General features: G+C 38.1%; 2 protein-coding genes across 2 annotated transcripts; both read left to right on the top strand.

Annotated features, from left to right (window-relative positions):
• The first annotated feature begins 6,411 nt into the window (after positions 1-6,411).
• On the top strand, positions 6,412-6,960 carry LOC142170393 (uncharacterized). The gene has a single exon (XM_075232294.1). The coding sequence runs from the start codon at positions 6,412-6,414 to the stop codon at positions 6,958-6,960; it is 549 nt and encodes a 182-aa protein (XP_075088395.1).
• Positions 6,961-7,014: 54 nt separating this feature from the next.
• Positions 7,015-7,783, top strand: LOC142170392 (uncharacterized). The gene is made up of 3 exons (XM_075232293.1): positions 7,015-7,244; positions 7,294-7,351; positions 7,463-7,783. Exons 1-3 carry the CDS (start codon positions 7,015-7,017, stop codon positions 7,781-7,783), a joined length of 609 nt encoding a protein of 202 aa, XP_075088394.1.
• The last annotated feature ends 11,835 nt before the right edge of the window (positions 7,784-19,618 follow it).

Here is a 19,618-nt window from a genome sequence, read left to right as displayed (position 1 = left end):
AGCTAATGTCACATTACAAAAAAGTGCGACTTACATGACAATTTAATTCGATTTTTTTAAAATTCGAAATATTGCAAGAAATTTGTGGTATTATCACTTTAGCCTTGTAGACATATAAAATTTATTGGGTCTAATTCATACAAAATTTGAATTAAATTCAATTGGGTTAAACAATTAATTTGGACTTTACAAATTAAATTAGCCCGTTTTATTATTTTCAAGCCCGAAGTCCGACTCATGCCATGTGTCAAGTGACATGACATATCCAGTCAAACTCAAAGCCAACAAGATGACGCCACGTGTGAATGATGTGACAATCCCAGTCTAAAACAGTGACCAATCAAGAGTTGCCACGTGTCTAAAATGACATATCTTGGCCAATCACAAACAAGCTTATCACATAGCTTATGTGATAAGTTTGATGACTCACATGACTCAATCAGAATCAAGCAAGATAATTCATATGTAGCTGGACTGTCCATCCTCTACCATTATAAATAGAGGGGTTACATACCTCTCTAGGGGACATTCAGAGTTGGAGGAGAGCATTCTGCAATTGGTGAAGGCATCCGCAAACAGAGAGATCAATCATCAAGTGCAAAGTTCTTCTACAAAGGAGTGGTCAACGAAGTTCTTCCCGAAAATCAAACCGAAACAACAAAGTACTGCTCGACATTCTTGGTGATTAAATACGTCAGAAGGAGGTCTACATCAGCCTACATTCAAGAAAGACACTTCTCAAGCCCTGGAATCACGGATAAATTTATAGAGGAGAATCAAGGGAACAAATAGAATTGTACCTGCATTATTTTATCAATAAAATCTCTTTTTCTTCATATTATTTTTTGTTGCAATTTATTTTTCGTCTTACGAAAATTTGTTGCGAAAAAATTTTGGCACGCCCAGTGGGACCAATTCTACTCTTCATCTTTCCTTCTTGCAAGTTGAAAACTACAAACTTCAGATCTACTGCTACAATGGCCTTCCACGAGTATGATGTTTCATGCAAAGATGTTATTGCTGCTGCGTCTGTTGAGCTCAGTCATGTTGGCCCAATCACTCGAAGCACGTTCAAGGCTAGTGGCTTGTATGGAACCAAATACTTCACCTCCTTGGAGGTGGCAAAGAAGAACAGATCTCACACGATGTCTGCAACCTCAATCTTTGGGGACAACACCCCATTCTTGTTATTTGACGAATTTTCTCAAACAACCTCCAACCTTGGGGAATTTGAGGATTTGGTGGATTCTCCAATTTCAACGAAAGTCAACGCCTTAATGACTGATGCAACTAACGTGGATGAGAAGTTTGCCAGGATGGAACAGACTATTGAAGTCTTGAAGAAATCTGTTGAAGACAAAGACCTTCAAATTGCTCAACTCATGAACAAATTGGAGGCCTATGCACCAGGAGAGTCAAGCCACGTCCCTCCTCGTTCACCTGTCTTCACCTCGCCAAAGATGACTATTGAGGAATCGCTTGCCAAGTTCAACATTCAAAAGGAAAAGCAATCCACTTCAGTTGCGGCGTTATATGTCCAATAATTACAAGACATGATAACAAACACCATCAGAGCTCAATATGGCGGACCATCGCAAAGTTTGTTGTACTACTCTAAGCCTTATACTAAGAGGATTGACTGTCTAACCATGCCAACCAATTATCAACCACCAAAGCTGCATCAATTTGATGGCAAAGGGAACCCAAGGCAACATATTGCCCACTTTGTCGAGACTTGTAGCAATGCTAGAATGCATGGTGACCTTTTGGTAAATAAATTTGTTCGTTCTCTAAAAAGGAACGCATTTGACTGGTATATTGACTTGGAGCCCGAGTCCATAGATAGCTGGGAGCAACTTGAGAAGGAATTCCTCAATCGTTTTTATAGTACCCGGAGAACTGTAAGCAGGATAGAGTTGACAGGCACCATGCAAAGGAAGAACGAGCATGTGGTGGATTACATTAATCGTTGGAGGGCGTTAAGTTTGGACTGTAAGGACCGCCTTTCAGAAATATCTTCTGTGGAGACATGCATTCAAGGAATGCACTAGGGCCTTTTGTACATCCTGCAAGGGATCAAACCGCGAATTTTTGAAGAACTTGCAACGCGGGCGCACGACATGGAGTTAAGCATCACAAGTCATGGAAAGACATCTCCATTTACTAATCAGAAGGAGTTTAAGAAAAATGTTGCATCAAAGCACCAAACCAAAGAATCTATGGCGGTGAAAGCAACTTCCGTGAAAGTCACAACCAAGCAAAAGGTGAAGGAGGATAAGACCCCAAGTCAATATCCCAAAGACGAGAATTGTCATCCCACCTTAAAGGAATTAGAGGCGAAGGTTTATCCATTTCTAGATTCAGATGTACCCACAATCCTTCATGAATTGCTCGCCAAGAAAGTCATCGATCTCCCTGAATCAAAAAGGCTAGAGGAAATTGGTAAAGTTGGCGATCCAAAATACTGCAAGTTTCATCGCGTCTTTATCCACCCTATAGAGAAATGCTTCGTCTTGAAGGAGAAAATCATGACTCTTGTAAGTGAAGGAAAAATCATCATAGACATGGATGAAATAGCAGAAGCAAATCATGCAAGTATCACGCTCAAAGAAAAGGAGTGTTCAAGGTTGCAGAACGCGTCAAGTACTGCCTTCTTACAATTTGAAAATTTCGAGCCCGTTGAAGTTGATCTTCCAAGGAAAACTCTTGAAGGTTCACTAGAGCTGGACACTCAGTCCAAAGACAAAGACGATGAGGGTTGGACTCTAGTCACTCACAAGAAACGAAGACATCAAGAAGTTCTAAGGCAACTACTTCCTAAGCCAAGAGCAAAAATAAGCGATGAGGATAGGATACAACCACCAAGAATTATAAAATGTTCCATTAGAAAGAATATTAATGGTGCCTTATCGCCAAAGTTCCGAAAGCCCATCACATTGCATGTAGTTTCTAGTCCTGATGAAACAAAGGAAAGCAACGATGAGCTTTCTACAATGAAAATACAAGAACATCATGATAACAGAGAAGTTGTTACATATTGTGCAACAATTTCCTTCACGGATGATGACTTGTCTAAGCCATATAACAGACCTTTGTTCGTTGTAGGGGCCATTTGGGAACAACATCTCAATCGCATACTTGTTGATGATGGTTCGGCTATAAGTATCATGCCAAAGATAGTGCTAAAAAAGCTTGGGATCTCTATCGATGAGCTATCCAAAAGTAACTTAACAATCCAAGGTTTCAACCAAGGAGGACAACGAGCCATAGATATGATCCGCGTGGGATTATCCATCGGTGAGATGAAGTTGAACGCCCTGATTCACGTCATAGATGCTAAAACATCATATAAATTGTTGCTTGGACGTCCTTGGATTCATGAGAATGGGGTGGTATCATCTACTTTGCATCAATGTCTGAAGTACAGAAGAGATGGAGAGATAGTCAAAATTGATGTAGGCATCAAGCCTTTCACTGAGAGGGAGTCATACTTTGCAGATGCAAAATTCTACTTAGATTATTGTGAATCGAAAGTGGAGAGACCATCATCAGTCGACGAAGCTGATGTCAATTCAGAAAAAGAAAATGAGGCTCAATGGACTGTCGCCAAACTGTCTAAGAAGAGAACTGAAGAAGTCTCCATTAAGCTATCATCATCTGAAGGTGACATAAAAACAAAGATTGATAAGGAGCATTTAGTTTTTCGCTATGTTCCGCGTGAGCGTCGAAAAAAAGGACAACCCCTGTTAGAAGAATGTACTGCAAAGAAGAAAATAAGTCACATAGTGATACAAGATTTGAAGGAGAATATGACTGTCCCAGTTGTACAAATCCCATCTGTGAATTGCGAGTTTGCTAAAGGCAATCTCCAAGCTGATAAGATAAAAGGCTGCTTTGATCCTAAGGCCTTCATACTGCGTGAAAAGTTTGGTTACGACTTCTCCAATCTATCAAGACTACGAGAACTCAAAGACGAAGTCACTGGTGAAAAGATACATGGGCTCAATGAGTCCCAAATAAAGTTGAGAAAGCAAGGGCACTACGTCACCACTCCAAAGTATATGTTGGGATTTAGTTTGGCAGAGCCTCTTATAATTTCATCTAAGAGAAGCAAAGAGATAGCTTCATAACAATACACCTCGGTAGAGGAGATGAAGGAAGTTAATGGCAAGAAAATAAAACAACGGACTTTAGTGTTCGATCGCATTGGAGGCTCAACCCCTTGGGTGTCGGTGTTTGAAAGGCTAAGTCACAAAGGTGAACGTGTATCTTCCAAAGATCTAAAGGAATTTTTCACTACCTCAAAGACCTCTGTCTTTTGTCGCTTGGGAACTACAAGGAAGTCACCATCTAGAAAGATACTGGCAAAATATAAGGATCAAGTCCATGAGGAGCGGGATCATTTTGAAGTTGTTGCTGACAAAGAAATCTGTAGTGCTTTCCCATCACGTATGAAGAGGAAGTCTATTTTGTCAATATCCACAGATGGTCCACTGAAGGTGCAAAGGAGAACCATTTTTTACACTTGCCAGGATCGTAAAGAAGTATAAAAAGAGAAAGAAGCCATGCCGACTATCCAAGGAAGTCAAACAGAAAAGTAAGACTTTGTGGAAACATTCACATAACTATGGAAGATAGACCATGCCTTGACGTTGATGATGAAGTACACGAGGCTCCCCCTAAACTAGAAGATGGCGGATAATCGACTGTGGAGGAGATTAAGGAACTCAATTTAGGTACTCCAGAAGATCCATGCCCCACCTTCATTATTGCATTTCTTACGCCTCAGGAAGAGGAGGAATACTCCAAGTTATTGACTGAGTACAAAGATGTCTTCACTTTGTCGTATAAAGAAATGCCTGGTCTTAGTCCTAAGGTAGTCGTTCATCATTTGGGGATCAAAAGTGGAATACGCCCTATGAAGTAGTCGCAACGCATGTTCCGACCTGATCTAGTACCACAAATTTAAGTCGAAGTCAACAAGCTTATCGAGGCGGGATTTATTTGAGAGGTGAAGTACCCATCATGGATATCGAATATTGTACCTGTCAAGAAGAAGAATGGTAAAATACATGTTTGTGTTGACTTTCGAGACCTAAACAAGGCATGTCTTAAAGATGACTTTCCGGTACCAATTATTGAACTCATGGTCGATGCTATAACAAGGAATGAAGCTATGTTATTCATGGATGGGTCTTCCGGATACAATCAAATCAGAATGTCCCCAAAAAATGAAGAGCGTACTGCTTTTCGAACTCCAAAAGGGATATATTGCTACAAGGTGATGTCCTTCGGTCTGAAGAATGCTGGTGCCACTTACCAATGTGCGATGCAAAACATCTTTGATGACATGCTTTATAATAAGGTTGAATGCTATGTCGATGACTTGGTGGTGAAGACGAAAACTAGGCGTTACCACCTTGAAGACCTTCGAATTGTTTTCGAAAGGTTAAGAAAATTCTACCTGGAGATGAATCCACTCAAGTGTGCATTTGGAGTTACCTCAAGAAAGTTTCTTGGCTTCATTGTACGTCATCGTGGAATTGAAGTTGATCCTGCAAAGATTGACGCCATCCACGAAAAGCCCAAGCCAAAGAACTTGAGGGAGCTTTGAAGTCTTCAAGGAAACTTAGCATTCATCCGGAGGTTCATCTCTAATCTGGCCGGACGGTGTCAACCCTTCAGTCACCTATTGAGGAAGGATATCCCTTTTCATTAGGATCAGTCATGTCAAAATGATTTTGAAAGCATAAAAAAATACTTGTTGAATCCACCTGTGTTAGGGGCTCCAATGCTTGGGAAGCCATTAATACTCTACATCGCGGCACAAGAACGTTTGGAGCACTACTTGCTCAAGAGAATGAGGAAGGAAATGAACAAGCCTTGTAATACCTTAGTCAAACTCTGATAGGAGCTGAGTTGAACTATACACCTATTGAGAAAATATGTTTAGCATTTCTTTATGCACTAAAGAAGCTAAGGCATTATTTTGAAGCATACACCATAAACTCATCTCTCGAGCAGATCTCGTGAAGTTCGTGATGACTCAACCTATTATTTTTGGATGCCTAGCAAGATGGTCCATATTGTTTAACTAATACGAGATCACATACACACCTCAAAAGGCTGTGAAAGGACAAGCACTAGCCAATTTTCTGGCTAATCACCCTCTTCCAGCAGAATGGGAGCTTTTGGATGAGTTCTCGGATGAAGAAGTTTTTTATTGAAGAACTGCCACCATGGACAATATTCTTTTATGGATCTATATGTCATAACGGTGTGGAGGCAGGTGTTGTGTTGATCTCTCCAGAAAGACAAGTCTTTCCATTATTCTTTGTTTTAGCTGAAACATGCTCCAACAATGCCGCAGAGTACCAAGCTTTGATCGTGAGTCTCAAAATATCATTAGACATGAAGATTCTACAGTTGGAGATCTACGGTGACTCTAAAATGATCATCAACCAACATTTGGGGAGTTACGAGGTAAAGAAGGAAGATCTCTTGCCATACCATCAATATGCTTCTGGTTTACTTGAAAGATTCGACCAAGTGTTCTTAAACCACATCCCAAGAGAAGCAAATCGCAGGGACGATGCTTTGGCTAACTTAGCCATGACCATGGCACTTGGAGAGAATGAGTCAACAAAGGTATATGTGTGTCATCAATGGGTTATTCCTAGACTTCTTAATCTTAAAATCAATGGAAGCTATCATACATCTGTTCGAGTGATTGAAGAGAAAGATTGGAGGAAACAACTGATAGAGTACCTTGAACACGGAAAGTTACCTCAGGACCTGCGACAAAGAACAGACATCAAACGAAGAGCACCACGATTCATCTTCTATAAGGGGGCATTGTTTCACCGCTGTTTTGAAGGACTATTCTTGAGATTTCTTGACAAAGAAGAAGCCCACCAAACTATGGAGGAAGCACATTATGGCTCAAGTGGAGCACATTAATCTGGTCCCAAGTTACATTTTCACATCAAGAGGATGGGCTACTACTGGACGACAATGGTGAAGGATTGCATGGAGCATGCCAAAAGATGTCAAGAGTGTCAGTTTCATGCCAACTACATCTATCAAGCTCCAAAGCCTCTTCATCCAACTGTAGTTTCATGGACTTTTGATGCATGGGGACTTGACGTTGTTGGACCGCTTCCAAGTCATCAAAGGGATAAATGTACATATTGGCTGCTACAGACTACTTCTCTAGATGGGCTGAAGCTGTTCCACTCAAGGAGGTAAAAAAGAAATTGTTGTCGATTTTATCAAGTCATATATAATTTTTAGGTATGGCATACCAAGATACATAATCACTGATAATGGAACGCCATTTGACAACAAGCTCGTGAATAGTCTATGCGAGAAGTTCGATTTCAAGCAACATAAGTCTTCAATGTATAATGCACCTGCCAACGGCCTTACTGAAGCTTTTAACAAGATGCTTGGTAACCTTTAGAAGAAAGTTTTTGCAAAGAACAAGAGAGACCGGCATGAGAGAATCGGTGAAGCTTTGTGGGCATACATGACAACCTTCAGAACTGCTACACAAGCAACTCCTTACTCTTTGGTATATGGCGTAGAAGCAGTCCTGACGTTGGAGCAACAAATTCCATCATTGCGGATAGCAATCCAAGAAGGACTCATGTCCGAGGAGAATGCTCAACTTTTCCTAGCAGAGTTAGAGGCACTAGATGAGAAAAGATTGGAAGCGCAACAAAAATTGGAGTGCTATCAAGCTCAACTAGCTAATGCCTTCAACAAGAAAGTGCGGCCATGATCATTCTAAGTGGGAGACTTAGTCCTAGCTGTTCAACGACCCATAATCCGCAAAAAATGCATAGGCGACAAGTTTATATCAAAATGGGATGGGCCATATGTTGTGAAAGAAGCCTATTCAAGTGGCGCATACAAAATCGTCGATAAGGATGGTCCCAGAGTTGGTCCGATCAACAGAAAATTTCTGAAGCAGTACTTCCCATGAAAGTCACCTATGCTCCTCGACGTACGAGCCTAAACTGCAAGTCATGATGCTCCTCGAAGTACGAGCCTAAACTGCAAGTCATGATGCTCCTTGATGCATGAGCCTAAATTGCACATTACTACACTCCTGGCCCGCATGAATCTAAACTGTGTACGACCAAAAAAAAGTCCACTAGGTTGAAAACCTCTCGAGAGGCGGCCTAGGAAAAAATTAGGATATAAAAAAAACTCATCCCTCTGAACTACGTTATGACTTGATCCTCTTCACCGAGGTATGTAGACAGCTTAGACTTTCATTCTAAGTTCAGTCGCATGAGGTTTAAAAAAAATAAAAGTGTGGCATCATCGGATCATTACATTAATTCTTCCAAGTGTAGAGGCATATATCTATGAGGAAAAGGAGACAATTTTCTTTGAAGTATTAAAGATGTTTTATTGCTTTAATAGTACAAAAGTTAATACATCCAAAAATGTAGAGACAACATGAACTAGACATTTTTCTATACAAAAGCCTAAATCATGAATATGATCGTAAACTAGGCTTTGTTGCTGACGTGTCTAAATGTTTTTCCAAGTTTGTATGACGTCTCCACATTTGATGTCATCCTCAATTCTTGTTTGAAGGTCCCAATCACCATGGGACCCGCCATTGATGAACTTCAAGACTATCGACAAATCAAGTGTAATAGTTGGTGAAGGGGTGACTCCACATCTTGTATGATACCTCGACCTGATATCTGGACTCTTTGAGCTTCTTTGCGACTCTGCAAAAGAAATAAATGAAGAGATAAGATTTGTGATGCATATAGCCAAAGCTACTACATGCAAGACTATATAGTCAATTTCAAGAAGAAAAAAAACATTTGTAGGACAACTCAGAGATCATAGAGCTTGAAAGCAAGCTCAACTGACGACGGGATCAACTTTGGAAAACTACTGCAGTCCATCTTGAAGACGTTCTGCTCCTAACATTTTTTATGTTGTACATTTGGATGTCTAGTTTGTAATATCACAAACCCTTTGCAATTTGGAGAGAATCTTAAAGTTATTGCAGCTAGGTGGACTTTGAGAATTTTCTGTTTCTAGCTCGGAAGGAGTTATGACACGAAACTCATATGTATTTCAGCTCTATGAGTGTACTTTCTAACGGCACAAATGGATTGCAATTTGGAGTCTCCTATCTCGAGATATGAATTTTTTGATAGGAGTGTACAAAGCAGAAACAAACGCAAGATAGACATCAGGAGCGACTTCAAAGTAATATCACGACCAATCCAAAAGGAGTTCTGCCACGATATTTTCATGTGTTGCAAATGACTTATCCCAAATACCGTAGACAATTTCAAATGTTTATTTGCGCCCGAGAAATGCCTTCCTTTTCGTAATGGTATGGCCATATTCCTCGTGGACTGATGTAATGCACTCTTTGATTTTATACTTTATGGATGCTTCGAGGTGCAGAATAAGTACAAGAGAAATCAAGTCAATATCCATGTTGAAGTGATTCCCGTTGAATGTGTCCATTTCGCATGTGTGGGTGAGAATGTATTTACCCACTTTCCACATACCTGTATTCTTCTTGGTCGCACGCAACATCCAATTACATGGCCAAAACCACCTGCGGCAAACAGCCTTGTAAACCATCGGACTTGACTCCCATACCTGCATCTCACGATACTCTTTTACGTTGTGCATTTTACAAGACCTGCTTACGCGCGCTTTATCAGGAAAAAGCATCCCCTTTGCAAGCACCGTTGGTCTAGACTCATCCCACATTGCTGTCCGGATTTCATCAAAATCCCTTGTGATAGCTTCTACATCCGGCACGGTTGGCAAGTTATCAATGTAAGGAATCTCCCTTGAATGAAACGTCACTTCGGACTCGTACACTCTTTGTCTAAGGGGGTCTCTCTTCAAATCAGGTCCTTCCCCCTCATCTTCACCATCCTCACGAGGAAAGGGTGTCTCGTCTCCAGATTCATCGACATTGTTATCGTAATCACTGTTCTGTTCCTCACTCTGTGCATTTGCCAGATCCTGATGTAATACGTCATTTTCGGGCAATTGAGTGAGTACGGGTGGTTCAACTTGCTTGTTTTCACTGCACAACCAACAAAAATATAAGCTACTGAATTAACAAATGCTTTCTATATGGCTATATCAATTCACTTACAAGTCGTAACGTGATGAAATTCCATGATGGACGTTTTCAATTAGGTGATGACTACCGGATGGGCCACTTGTAAAATTCATATCCGGCCGGTACCCCCTATTAAATATATGAGCGTTAATACAAATTCAATACACCAAAAATATACATAATTAACACAAATGAAAATTGAAGTTTACCACTCGTCTTGTGAATTATGAAAAACAGGGTATAAATTATTTTCTCGCTGCTCATTCGCCGGCGGTGATAAGTTTAAATCAAGGAAAATTCTTTCATCCGGAACCTGTCCGGCAAAAACTGCTCCAGAATAACCACCCGATGACTGGGGGTTATCTCTACTACGCACAACCTCGTTTTATGGAACGTCTTCGACATTCACGTACATCTCCAACATTGTGATTACAAGAAATTCCCGGCATTCATCCGAAGTCCTCAAAAAATCACTCAAAGTTTCATCATTGTCGATCTTAAACTCCGAGTAAAAAGCAACCCCTTGCGGAGTGACGGAATACGGATATTTTCCGGTTACTTTAAGTATCACTGAACATTTCCTCACACTCATTTTTTTGTATAACAACGATATTAATTTATCGTACTCTATTGTAAGTGGCAATTTAACATGACACTGAGCAGGTAAACTATAGCCCACAGAGTTATTCTCCATCACAACCTCACCCCTCTAATATAATGAAACTCTTATTCTACGCTCTTTAGACATAATGGAAAAATGCTGGAGAATTTAACAACAATAAATATTTCGACAAGAGTTAAAAAATTTTTTAAATGAATTTCTATACAATCATAACCTCTTTATATAGGAAATGGCTAGCTGGAATGTTTTTTTATATATAGCGCCCAAAAAGTGGGCACTATACGCTTTTGAATTATTGAAATCAGGAATTATTGGTGGGGCCAGGAAAAGGTGTATAGCGCTCAAATACTGGACGCTATACATAAAGCTTTATGTATAGCGCCGGGTATTTGGGAACTATACTGTTAGTGTAGCTTTTTATATATAGCGCCCAAATACTGGGCGCTATACATTAACGACACAATTAACTTTAATGTATAGCGCCCAGTATTTGGGTGTTATATATAAAAATATCATTTTTACACCTATTAAGGTGCTACTTGTCCAAAAGAACCACATTTTGGTTCCGAAATCTTTGAAAAGAGCTATTTGAAGAAGAGTAAAGAGATGGAGAAAACGATAAAAATGAATAGACCCGTGATTTTGAAAAAGTGATTTAGTCTGTTGCTTCATGCTTGAGTTTGAAAAAGTGATTTGGTATGGAGAAGCGCCAGACTTGCACGAATATGTCAAGACCATTCTGATTTTGTGGCAAAAAAACTTTGGAATTTCGCCAAAAATAGAAGAAGAGAGAGAGGGAGCATCGTTGTTGACTTGCTGCTTGAGAGAGAATGAAAAGAAACCCTAATTTGGTCTCTAGGATTTGGGTTGGGCGAGCAAATTTGGACTTGCTTGGAATGGATTTAATGGGCTACTGGTGTTGGTTTGTTCTTTGGGCCTTTCGTTCGGCTGAAAATAGGCAAGTTTTGACCTGATTTTGAATTCCAAAATCCTTTCCTCTCGTATTTCTTCAAGCTTCTATGTTTGGTCAAATGCTTAATCTTTATAACATATTAACTATGTAATCATATTAAATAGACAATAATAATAGGAATAACAATATTTTGAGATTAATCAACAATAATGATAATACTAACAATAATATTATTTAGTAGTAATAGTAGTAATAATAATAATAATAATAATAATAAGAGAAAATACATAAATTGCCCATTAAACTTGTTCGGAAAAATCATTCACATACCTTAACTTTACGGGTGACCTAGGTCCCGCTATTCTTGTTTGGGGTGACTTTAATACCCTATTGGTAACACTTAGTCAGGCTTGTGGTATGATGTGTAGTGCACGCGTGTCACGTGTCAAAAGTTGCTTTATTTTTTTCCACTTATTTAATTACTTTTTTATTTAACTCTTTTTTTCCATGTCATCTTCATCACCACCTACGCCACCATAGAACCAGCTCTAAACCACCTTGAAGAGCTGCAAAAACAGAAAGAAAACCCAAAAACAGTAGCCATGTCTTCATCCTTCAAAGTCATGTAAATTCTCCACCAAATGACCGCTATTTTCGCTCCTTTTAACCACTAAAAATCAGCTAGCAAAATAGCGCTAAAGCAGCCCAAAACAGAGCTCACCCCCCCCCCCACTACTAACCCCCAAAATCAACACCTAAAACTCACCCAAAATACCTCAAAATCCACCCAAAAATCGTAGCAAAATCAGCTGCAAAAATCAGAAAAGAGCTGCGAAAATCAGCTCCAAGACACCCCTAAATTCCAGCTGTTTTTCCCCCTTTAAAATCACTCTAAAATCACTGAAAATTGCAGCAAATTGCAGCCCTAAAACCTCCCCAAAACTTGCTGAAATCAGCTCTCAAAACCACCAATTTACAGCTCCAAAACACCTTAAAATCAGTCCAAAAAATAAGCCCGTGGTTGTGAGATATTTTGTCTTCTTTCTTTTTAATTCTTTGCAGTAGGATTATATTGATGGAATATGGCGAAGGAAACAGATGAGTGAAAATAGAGACTTAACAAGAAAAAAAAAAGAGAAGCAAAAAATAAAACATGACTTAGTTTCAAGAAATGGGGAGGAAGATGGTGACACTGGTTTGCTAAAATGAAGAAAGAGAAAAAGAAACGAAAAAGAAAAGAAAATGAATAAGAAAAGAGAAAAAATTAGTATTAAGTTTAATTAGTTAGAGTATCCAATAAGAAAGTGATACCTGGACAATTAAATTAGTTTAAAGCTTCTTCTTTTTCCTCACGCGCATCTACGAAATGAGCTATACTTTTCATACCAGGTCATCACTCAATGGGGTATCAAATTTAGTTTAGATAAGAATAGCGGGGTGTTAGGACACCAGTAAAGTTTAGGTGTGCAAATAATTTTTGCTGACAAGTTTAATGGGTACTTTATACATTTTCTCTAACAACAATAAATATAACAAAAATGGTAGTAAAAATAAAAGTATTCAAATTATTAATAACTTAAAAGCTCAAGAAAATTAATTGGAATAACTGAGGGACATAATTGGATGTCAACAATGTATAGCCAATTTGTCCAAAGGTGTCATAGTCCGAAGGCATCATCCTCATAGCCTGAAGACACCATGTCATGACCTGAGGATCCCCTAACATTGTGCATCATTATTTAAAGGCGTCATGGTTCAGAGGAACAATTCTCACGGCCCGAGAACACCATTTTATGGCCTGCGAATCTCCTATCTCATAATTCATGGCCCCGAACATCATAGTCTAAGGACGTCATCTTCACTGTCCAAAGACAATCTTTCATGGTCCAAAGGGAACTTGCATCATGTTTAAATTCTCGCAATACTCTATATACTCGCATGCATTGATCCATGAAGTAACCGTTCTTCAAACAGGAGCAACCTTCGCTCCGGTTTCCATTCATACTCTTCCGGTTACCATTCGTGCCTTACCATTATTTCAAACGCGATCGACCCCCATCAATTACACACCTTTGCTCTATGACCGTTCAAATATATGCCCTATGATACATCTGTCATACTTCAGACTCATAATCATAACTCCATTCGATATTACCCTTCACAAAAGAACCTTTGCTGAAACTGGCTACCATTCCTATAACAACTCCATCGGCTTCATTCACCGTTGGGTCCAGAACTACACATGGCCTGATTCCTGTAAAACCAGGGATATGTAGGCAACTCAGAGACCAGGGTTCGGTTTCTATTTTTCAAAACATCCCATTCGATCAAAATCGGTCATTATTTCTTTACCCGAAAATTCTTTCATCCTTCCCGAGTAAAGAGGGGCAGCTGTTGATACCCAATTTTTCCCTCATATATTTTAAATATGCATATATACTTTCAAAATATTGTACATGCATTTACAAACATGCACAAGTATTTTATAATTTTCTATAATTTTTAAAGACCTTAAATCAATTTATTTTTGTATTTTTAATTATATAAATATTCAATAATTATCCCTCATATTTCTTTACGATGTTTTAATCATCTTAATTCATCATTTATACTCATATAAGTGTTCAAATAATTTAATTGTATTTTTTACAATTACATTTGCATTTTTCAGACTATAATTGCATATTTTGCAATAATAGCCCATACATATGCATAACTACAATATATATACAGCTTTTTTTATATTTTAATAATATTAAGTAATTATTTTAAATCACCTATATGCATAACAATCAATTTTATCATTTAATTAGCTATTTTTACAAATTAGTTTATTAATAAATTGGGTATTTAACAAGTTGCCCCTTTAATTATGCTTAAATTCGAGCCCCCAGCCCAATTCAAATTTAACAATCCATCCCAGCCCAACTCCCTGTCTAACCCGACCCAGAACATCCCCTAATCATGGCCGTTGATCTTTGAGATAAATGGTCCACATTTCCCCTTTCCTTTTTAATCCACCAACCCCCCTAACCCTAGTCATTTGTCTAAACCCGCCACCCCTGTTTCCCTCTTCTTCTCCGTTCTCTTTGAAACTATCCCTAACCCTAGTGCCGTCACCCCATAATTTCCCTAAACTCCTTCGATTATTACACGTTCCATGGGGTTCCTCTGTGATTTCAGGCCCATGCCGGCCTCTTAACTCTTCTGGTCGTTCGATTTTGTTGTTTTATGAAAGAATCTCGAAGAGATCTAACCAAAATTTGTTCGAAACCATTTATGAATCTACCTACGGTCATCTCCATTTGAGTACTATTATCTTCGTGTTTATGGCTTAAATCTCTGGTCTCAAACCAGATTTTCTTTCATCTCGATCGTTCTCTTAAAACCCTAGTCTCTTGCTGCTCGAATCTGTTCAGATCCTTGTAGATCTAAGATAATTTTAAGTTTATTTTGTTATTTCTCTTAAAAACTTTCTGTATTTCTTATTATTAACCGATTTTTTGTCTTCTCTAAAACTAAGGTTTCACCCCTTTTAGTTTTTGAAAAATACTAATTTTTTTTAAGTGTTTAACCCTAATTTCTCTGTTTGTTCGACTAATTCTCATGACTATGTTCTTTACCCTAGGGTTTTGACCTCTAACGGGTTTTCTATGAAAATACTTAGACATTTAAATGCTTTCAACTATGATTTTCTTCTTTACTATTTCGACCAGTTCTTTTGAGTTTCATCTCTATGCCTTTGACATATTCTAGGGTTTTGATTCTCTGACTATTTATCCTGTTGTCTTTTGTCCGTTACTTTTAACTCTGTCAATTAAGTTGATTAATTGATTTACTTACCTAAGTTAGGGTTTGAATTTAGTACCCATATTTCCTTATTTAAGTTTTACTTGTTCTTACCTTATTATTGGCTTGATTGTGTGTCTTGATTCCTAATTGATTCCGGAAACTATTTCTTCCCTTATTAACCTTGCTCTTAATTATGGATTGATTATGTGAGAGATTTTTCCTTAAATTAAGTGTCACTTATTTGATTATGTCCTCTTAATACATTCCTGAGTGATTGCTAATTGATTTTCATACCTTATGTATGTGTGATTGATTCATTACCTTATGTGACCTATCCTATTGCATGCTATAAAAACCCTCTTGTTCTGATTTTCAACACAGACACACACTTACACGAACACTCAAGAAATAAACACACACACACACACACAAGTTCTTGCTCTCATTCAAGCCTTTCTGTCACTTGTGTTTGCTGCATTGTCTAGCCGGCTAAAAGCCAAGGCTAGACTATTGGATCCTGCATACTTTCACCTTCCTGTTTGCTATTTCTTAACTGGTATGTCTCCACTTCTGCCATCATTCAATATGCTGCAATTAGACCTATGTGCTTCATGCTTATTGATCTCAATCAGTACATCTACTTCAATGTAACTACACCTATGTGTTCATGTTTATTACTTTTAATCAGCATGCTATCTATGTACTTCTTATTTTTAGCATGTCTATTAGACCTATATCTTCTTGTTTCTCAACTAGCATGATTGTTGTCATGTTTTAAGTGTTCACCCTTAACAAACTGCTGAGAAATTCATGGTTTCTATACTCTCAACTTTTGCTACCTTTCTGTGTGATTGTCTGATCAGTAATTTGATCCCCAACATGTTGTTCTCTGATTAATGTATTCTTATATGTTCACCTAGTAATAGCTAATGGATTAAAGCCATGTGAAATCTTGTTCAAACTAATTGTTGCTATATCTTGTCTGTTGTGATTGCTTGAGTTAATGGTTGAACTCCTTATGCTAAATGTGTGTTGCATGTGGTTCTTGTAATCTGGTAATCTACTTCTATGCACTTCTGAAATCCAAACTATCTTTCTAAAACAAAGTTGTCTCCTATTTTCTTATATTATTTTCAACTCCTACTCTTAGTTAACTAGGGTATTGCTACCCCCAATATGACCACTGCTTAGGGTCCATGACAATTTGTGAACTCTAACATACTAGGGTTCGGTCCCTAATCTTTCTTCAACTATTTCTAAACATTTGTTCTCTAGTGTGAGCACTGCCTTGGGTTCTCGAAGCCCTTGGGAACTCTGACACACTAGAGATTTGGGTTCTTGGTGCTTTGGAAATGGTTACTGTGTATCTCTGAACATTGAAGCATATGGTTTGAAAGCCTGAGTTATCTGGATGTATTGGGCCTGGTGTATGCCTCCTATAGTTATGTAATTTATTCATTTTCTTATGTTATGTAATAATTATTTGTAATAACGATGAGAAAATAGTGAATTGGGGAAATTGGGCCTGGTTTAATGTTTGCATGAGAACAGGGTAAAAATCCTAATTTATGTGTTGTTCTTTCAAATGTTTTCACTATTACATGTTAGATATCCTGCCTATAGGGTATTCACTTGTTCAATTATATTCTGTTATTGCATGCATTAGATAACATGCCTATAGGATTTGATTTGTTCAACATGTTCTGGTCGACTTTTAGATGTCATGCCTATAGGACCAAAATAATTTTGATATTCTTTCAAGATTCATGTTACTGCATTTAGATACAATGCCTATAAGGCTGTAAAATTAATTTTCTCCATTTAAATACATTCCTGCAAAGTTTCAAAACTATTTTCACATTTTCTAAATCATGTCCATAAAGCTTTAAATCACTTTTTTCACATAGATATCATGTCAATAAGAATTCTGCATTTTGATACCATATCTAAAGGTTGTAAAATCAGTTCTGCATTTTAGAAACCATGCCAATAAGATTGAAATCATTTCTGGATTTAGATGCCATGCCCATAAGGTTTTTTGAATCAGCTTTTGCACTTAGAAATCATGCCTATAGGGTTTAAGATAAAATCAGCCGCTAAAATCAGTAATCGATTTTAGCCATGGGCCACATTGCAAGACGACTACGAATGCTGACTAAATATCAATATAAAACTTGGTCGACAAGGCCATCATAATTATTACAGCTGACAAACCAACCAAATATACATACAAGGCATGAAAGCCCAACATACTACACTAACTGACAGGATATGTCTACAAGCCTCTACTAATGGATATACTGTGATCTGAACAGCTTTCCGACCTACTCATAACATATATACATATATATACAAGATGTACATAAGGCTCTAGACCCGGATACTCCGAAAAGCATGGAGCTTACCGATCAAGCTGAACTCGAGCAACACTTAATGAGGAGGCCTACCCGTCTGTCTATCTGAACCTGCACGCATGAAATGCAGCGCCCCCAGAAAAGGGACGCCAGTATGAAATAATGTACCGAGTATGTAAGACAATTTACTTAAAGCTAAAACTGAACTGATAATATAATAACCGCAAGTAGCTGGAAGTCAAAGATAATCTGAAGATATGCTTACCTACTAATACTGACTTAGCTCTCTCAATATATTAAGTAAAATAGTTGTCCGGCCCTATAAGGCTCGGTATATATATATATAACTGCTCTACCGTAGCAAGCTCGCTCGTAGACGCTCAGCCACAGTAGGCTCGGTATATATATAACTGCTCTGCCGTAGTAGGCTCGCTCATAGGCGCTCGGCCATACTAAGCTCTGTATCTCGACCAACTGGGCTCGCTCATAAGCGCTCGGCCATAGTAGGCTCGGTATATAACTTACCATCTGATCTGAGGTTGCCCAATAGGGGCCTGCCCATCGATTATAGCTCGATGGTAATGAAAATACTTTTAATACTGTATATATGTAACTTCTCTGCTCTCTTGACTGGAAGAATAAAATACTCAACTAAATATGAAATCCCGATAAGGAGAATATTATAACTTACAACACTAGGAAAATATACACAATTTGCGAGACTAGCAAAATATACGTAAATTCCGGGATATGAATGTAATGACGAGATCACGCCAAATGAAAGAAGAGCATAGCCTTAACATACCTGGAGTAGGGAAAACTCCGTATATTATTTTGTTGGAAAACCCTCGTTGATTGAACGAATTTTGCCTCTGCTCCTTAAAAATTCATGGACGAAATTTGTTTTTCTGGTTCCTAAAGTTTTGGAACGAAATAGCACATTTTTGTTTCCTTGAATTTTGAGAGGAAAATGTTCTGGTCCTTTTAAGTGTGGAAGGAAACGTTCTTGAACTTAAAGAATGGATTAAACATAAAACTTGTTCCACGTTTCTTGGTTTGAAACTTCTGTTTCTAGCATTGAATGGTTTTGATATTACTTTGGTTATACATTTCAGATGTGTTATTTTAGGATTTCATATGTACAGCAACTCCAGGCCACAACTAGAGTGCAATGTGATATTTCAAATTTCCAACACTTCAGAAGCTAAACCTACAGAGCAATTGACGACTTATGGGCAATGTCATAAACCTAAATGTGGATCTCTGCACCTATCAATATAATAATGAGCCATTCGAGGAAATCTGACTTCCAATTCTGAAGAATTTCTTGAAGGAATTGTATATTATGCTCCACAAACTTCAACTTAAAATCAAGGCTTGCAAATCTTTGAGTCAACTCAAAGTCTATCTCTGAGATATTCCCAAATTTGAGCATATTTCGCATCCTTCCATGCAATATAGGATCTTTCAAAAAGTCCTAGCTTAAGAATAACATCAGCAAGATTAAAATTTGCCTTGCCAACCAGCTGGAAAAGCTTTTTTCCTCATTCCCTAATGATATATCACATTACAAATTCCTACAATGAGATATGATTTAGACACCTATTTAAAATTATTATGAGTCATTTCTTAAATTGATGGCCTTGTACCACGTGGAGAGTGGGTGAAGATTAATAATCTTTACCCACTTATTAGTTAACTGGGTAATGTCCCGTTACCTTGTAATTAACCAACTACCCGCATTATTTAAAAATTACCACAAATTACTTAAAATTCTATTTATTTTTTTTTAAAATACTTCATATATACCT

This window comes from Nicotiana tabacum, chromosome 16 (assembly GCF_000715075.1).
Source record: "Nicotiana tabacum cultivar K326 chromosome 16, ASM71507v2, whole genome shotgun sequence".
Taxonomy (NCBI): domain Eukaryota; kingdom Viridiplantae; phylum Streptophyta; class Magnoliopsida; order Solanales; family Solanaceae; genus Nicotiana; species Nicotiana tabacum.
Note: the sequence above shows the minus strand (reverse complement) of the source record. Positions and strands in the feature narration are given on the sequence as shown.

What these genes read in the sequence shown, in the direction of transcription:
- LOC142170393 (XM_075232294.1), top strand. Translation starts at nt 6,412, where the DNA reads ATGAAGATTCTACAGTTGGAGATCTACGGTGACTCTAAAATGATCATC.
- LOC142170392 (XM_075232293.1), top strand. Translation starts at nt 7,015, where the DNA reads ATGGTGAAGGATTGCATGGAGCATGCCAAAAGATGTCAAGAGTGTCAG. An exon ending in AAGCTGTTCCACTCAAGGAG is followed by an intron (nt 7,245 to 7,293) that starts GTAAAAAAGAAA and finishes TATAATTTTTAG; the next exon opens with GTATGGCATACCAAGATACA. An exon ending in CGCCATTTGACAACAAGCTC is followed by an intron (nt 7,352 to 7,462) that starts GTGAATAGTCTA and finishes GGTAACCTTTAG; the next exon opens with AAGAAAGTTTTTGCAAAGAA.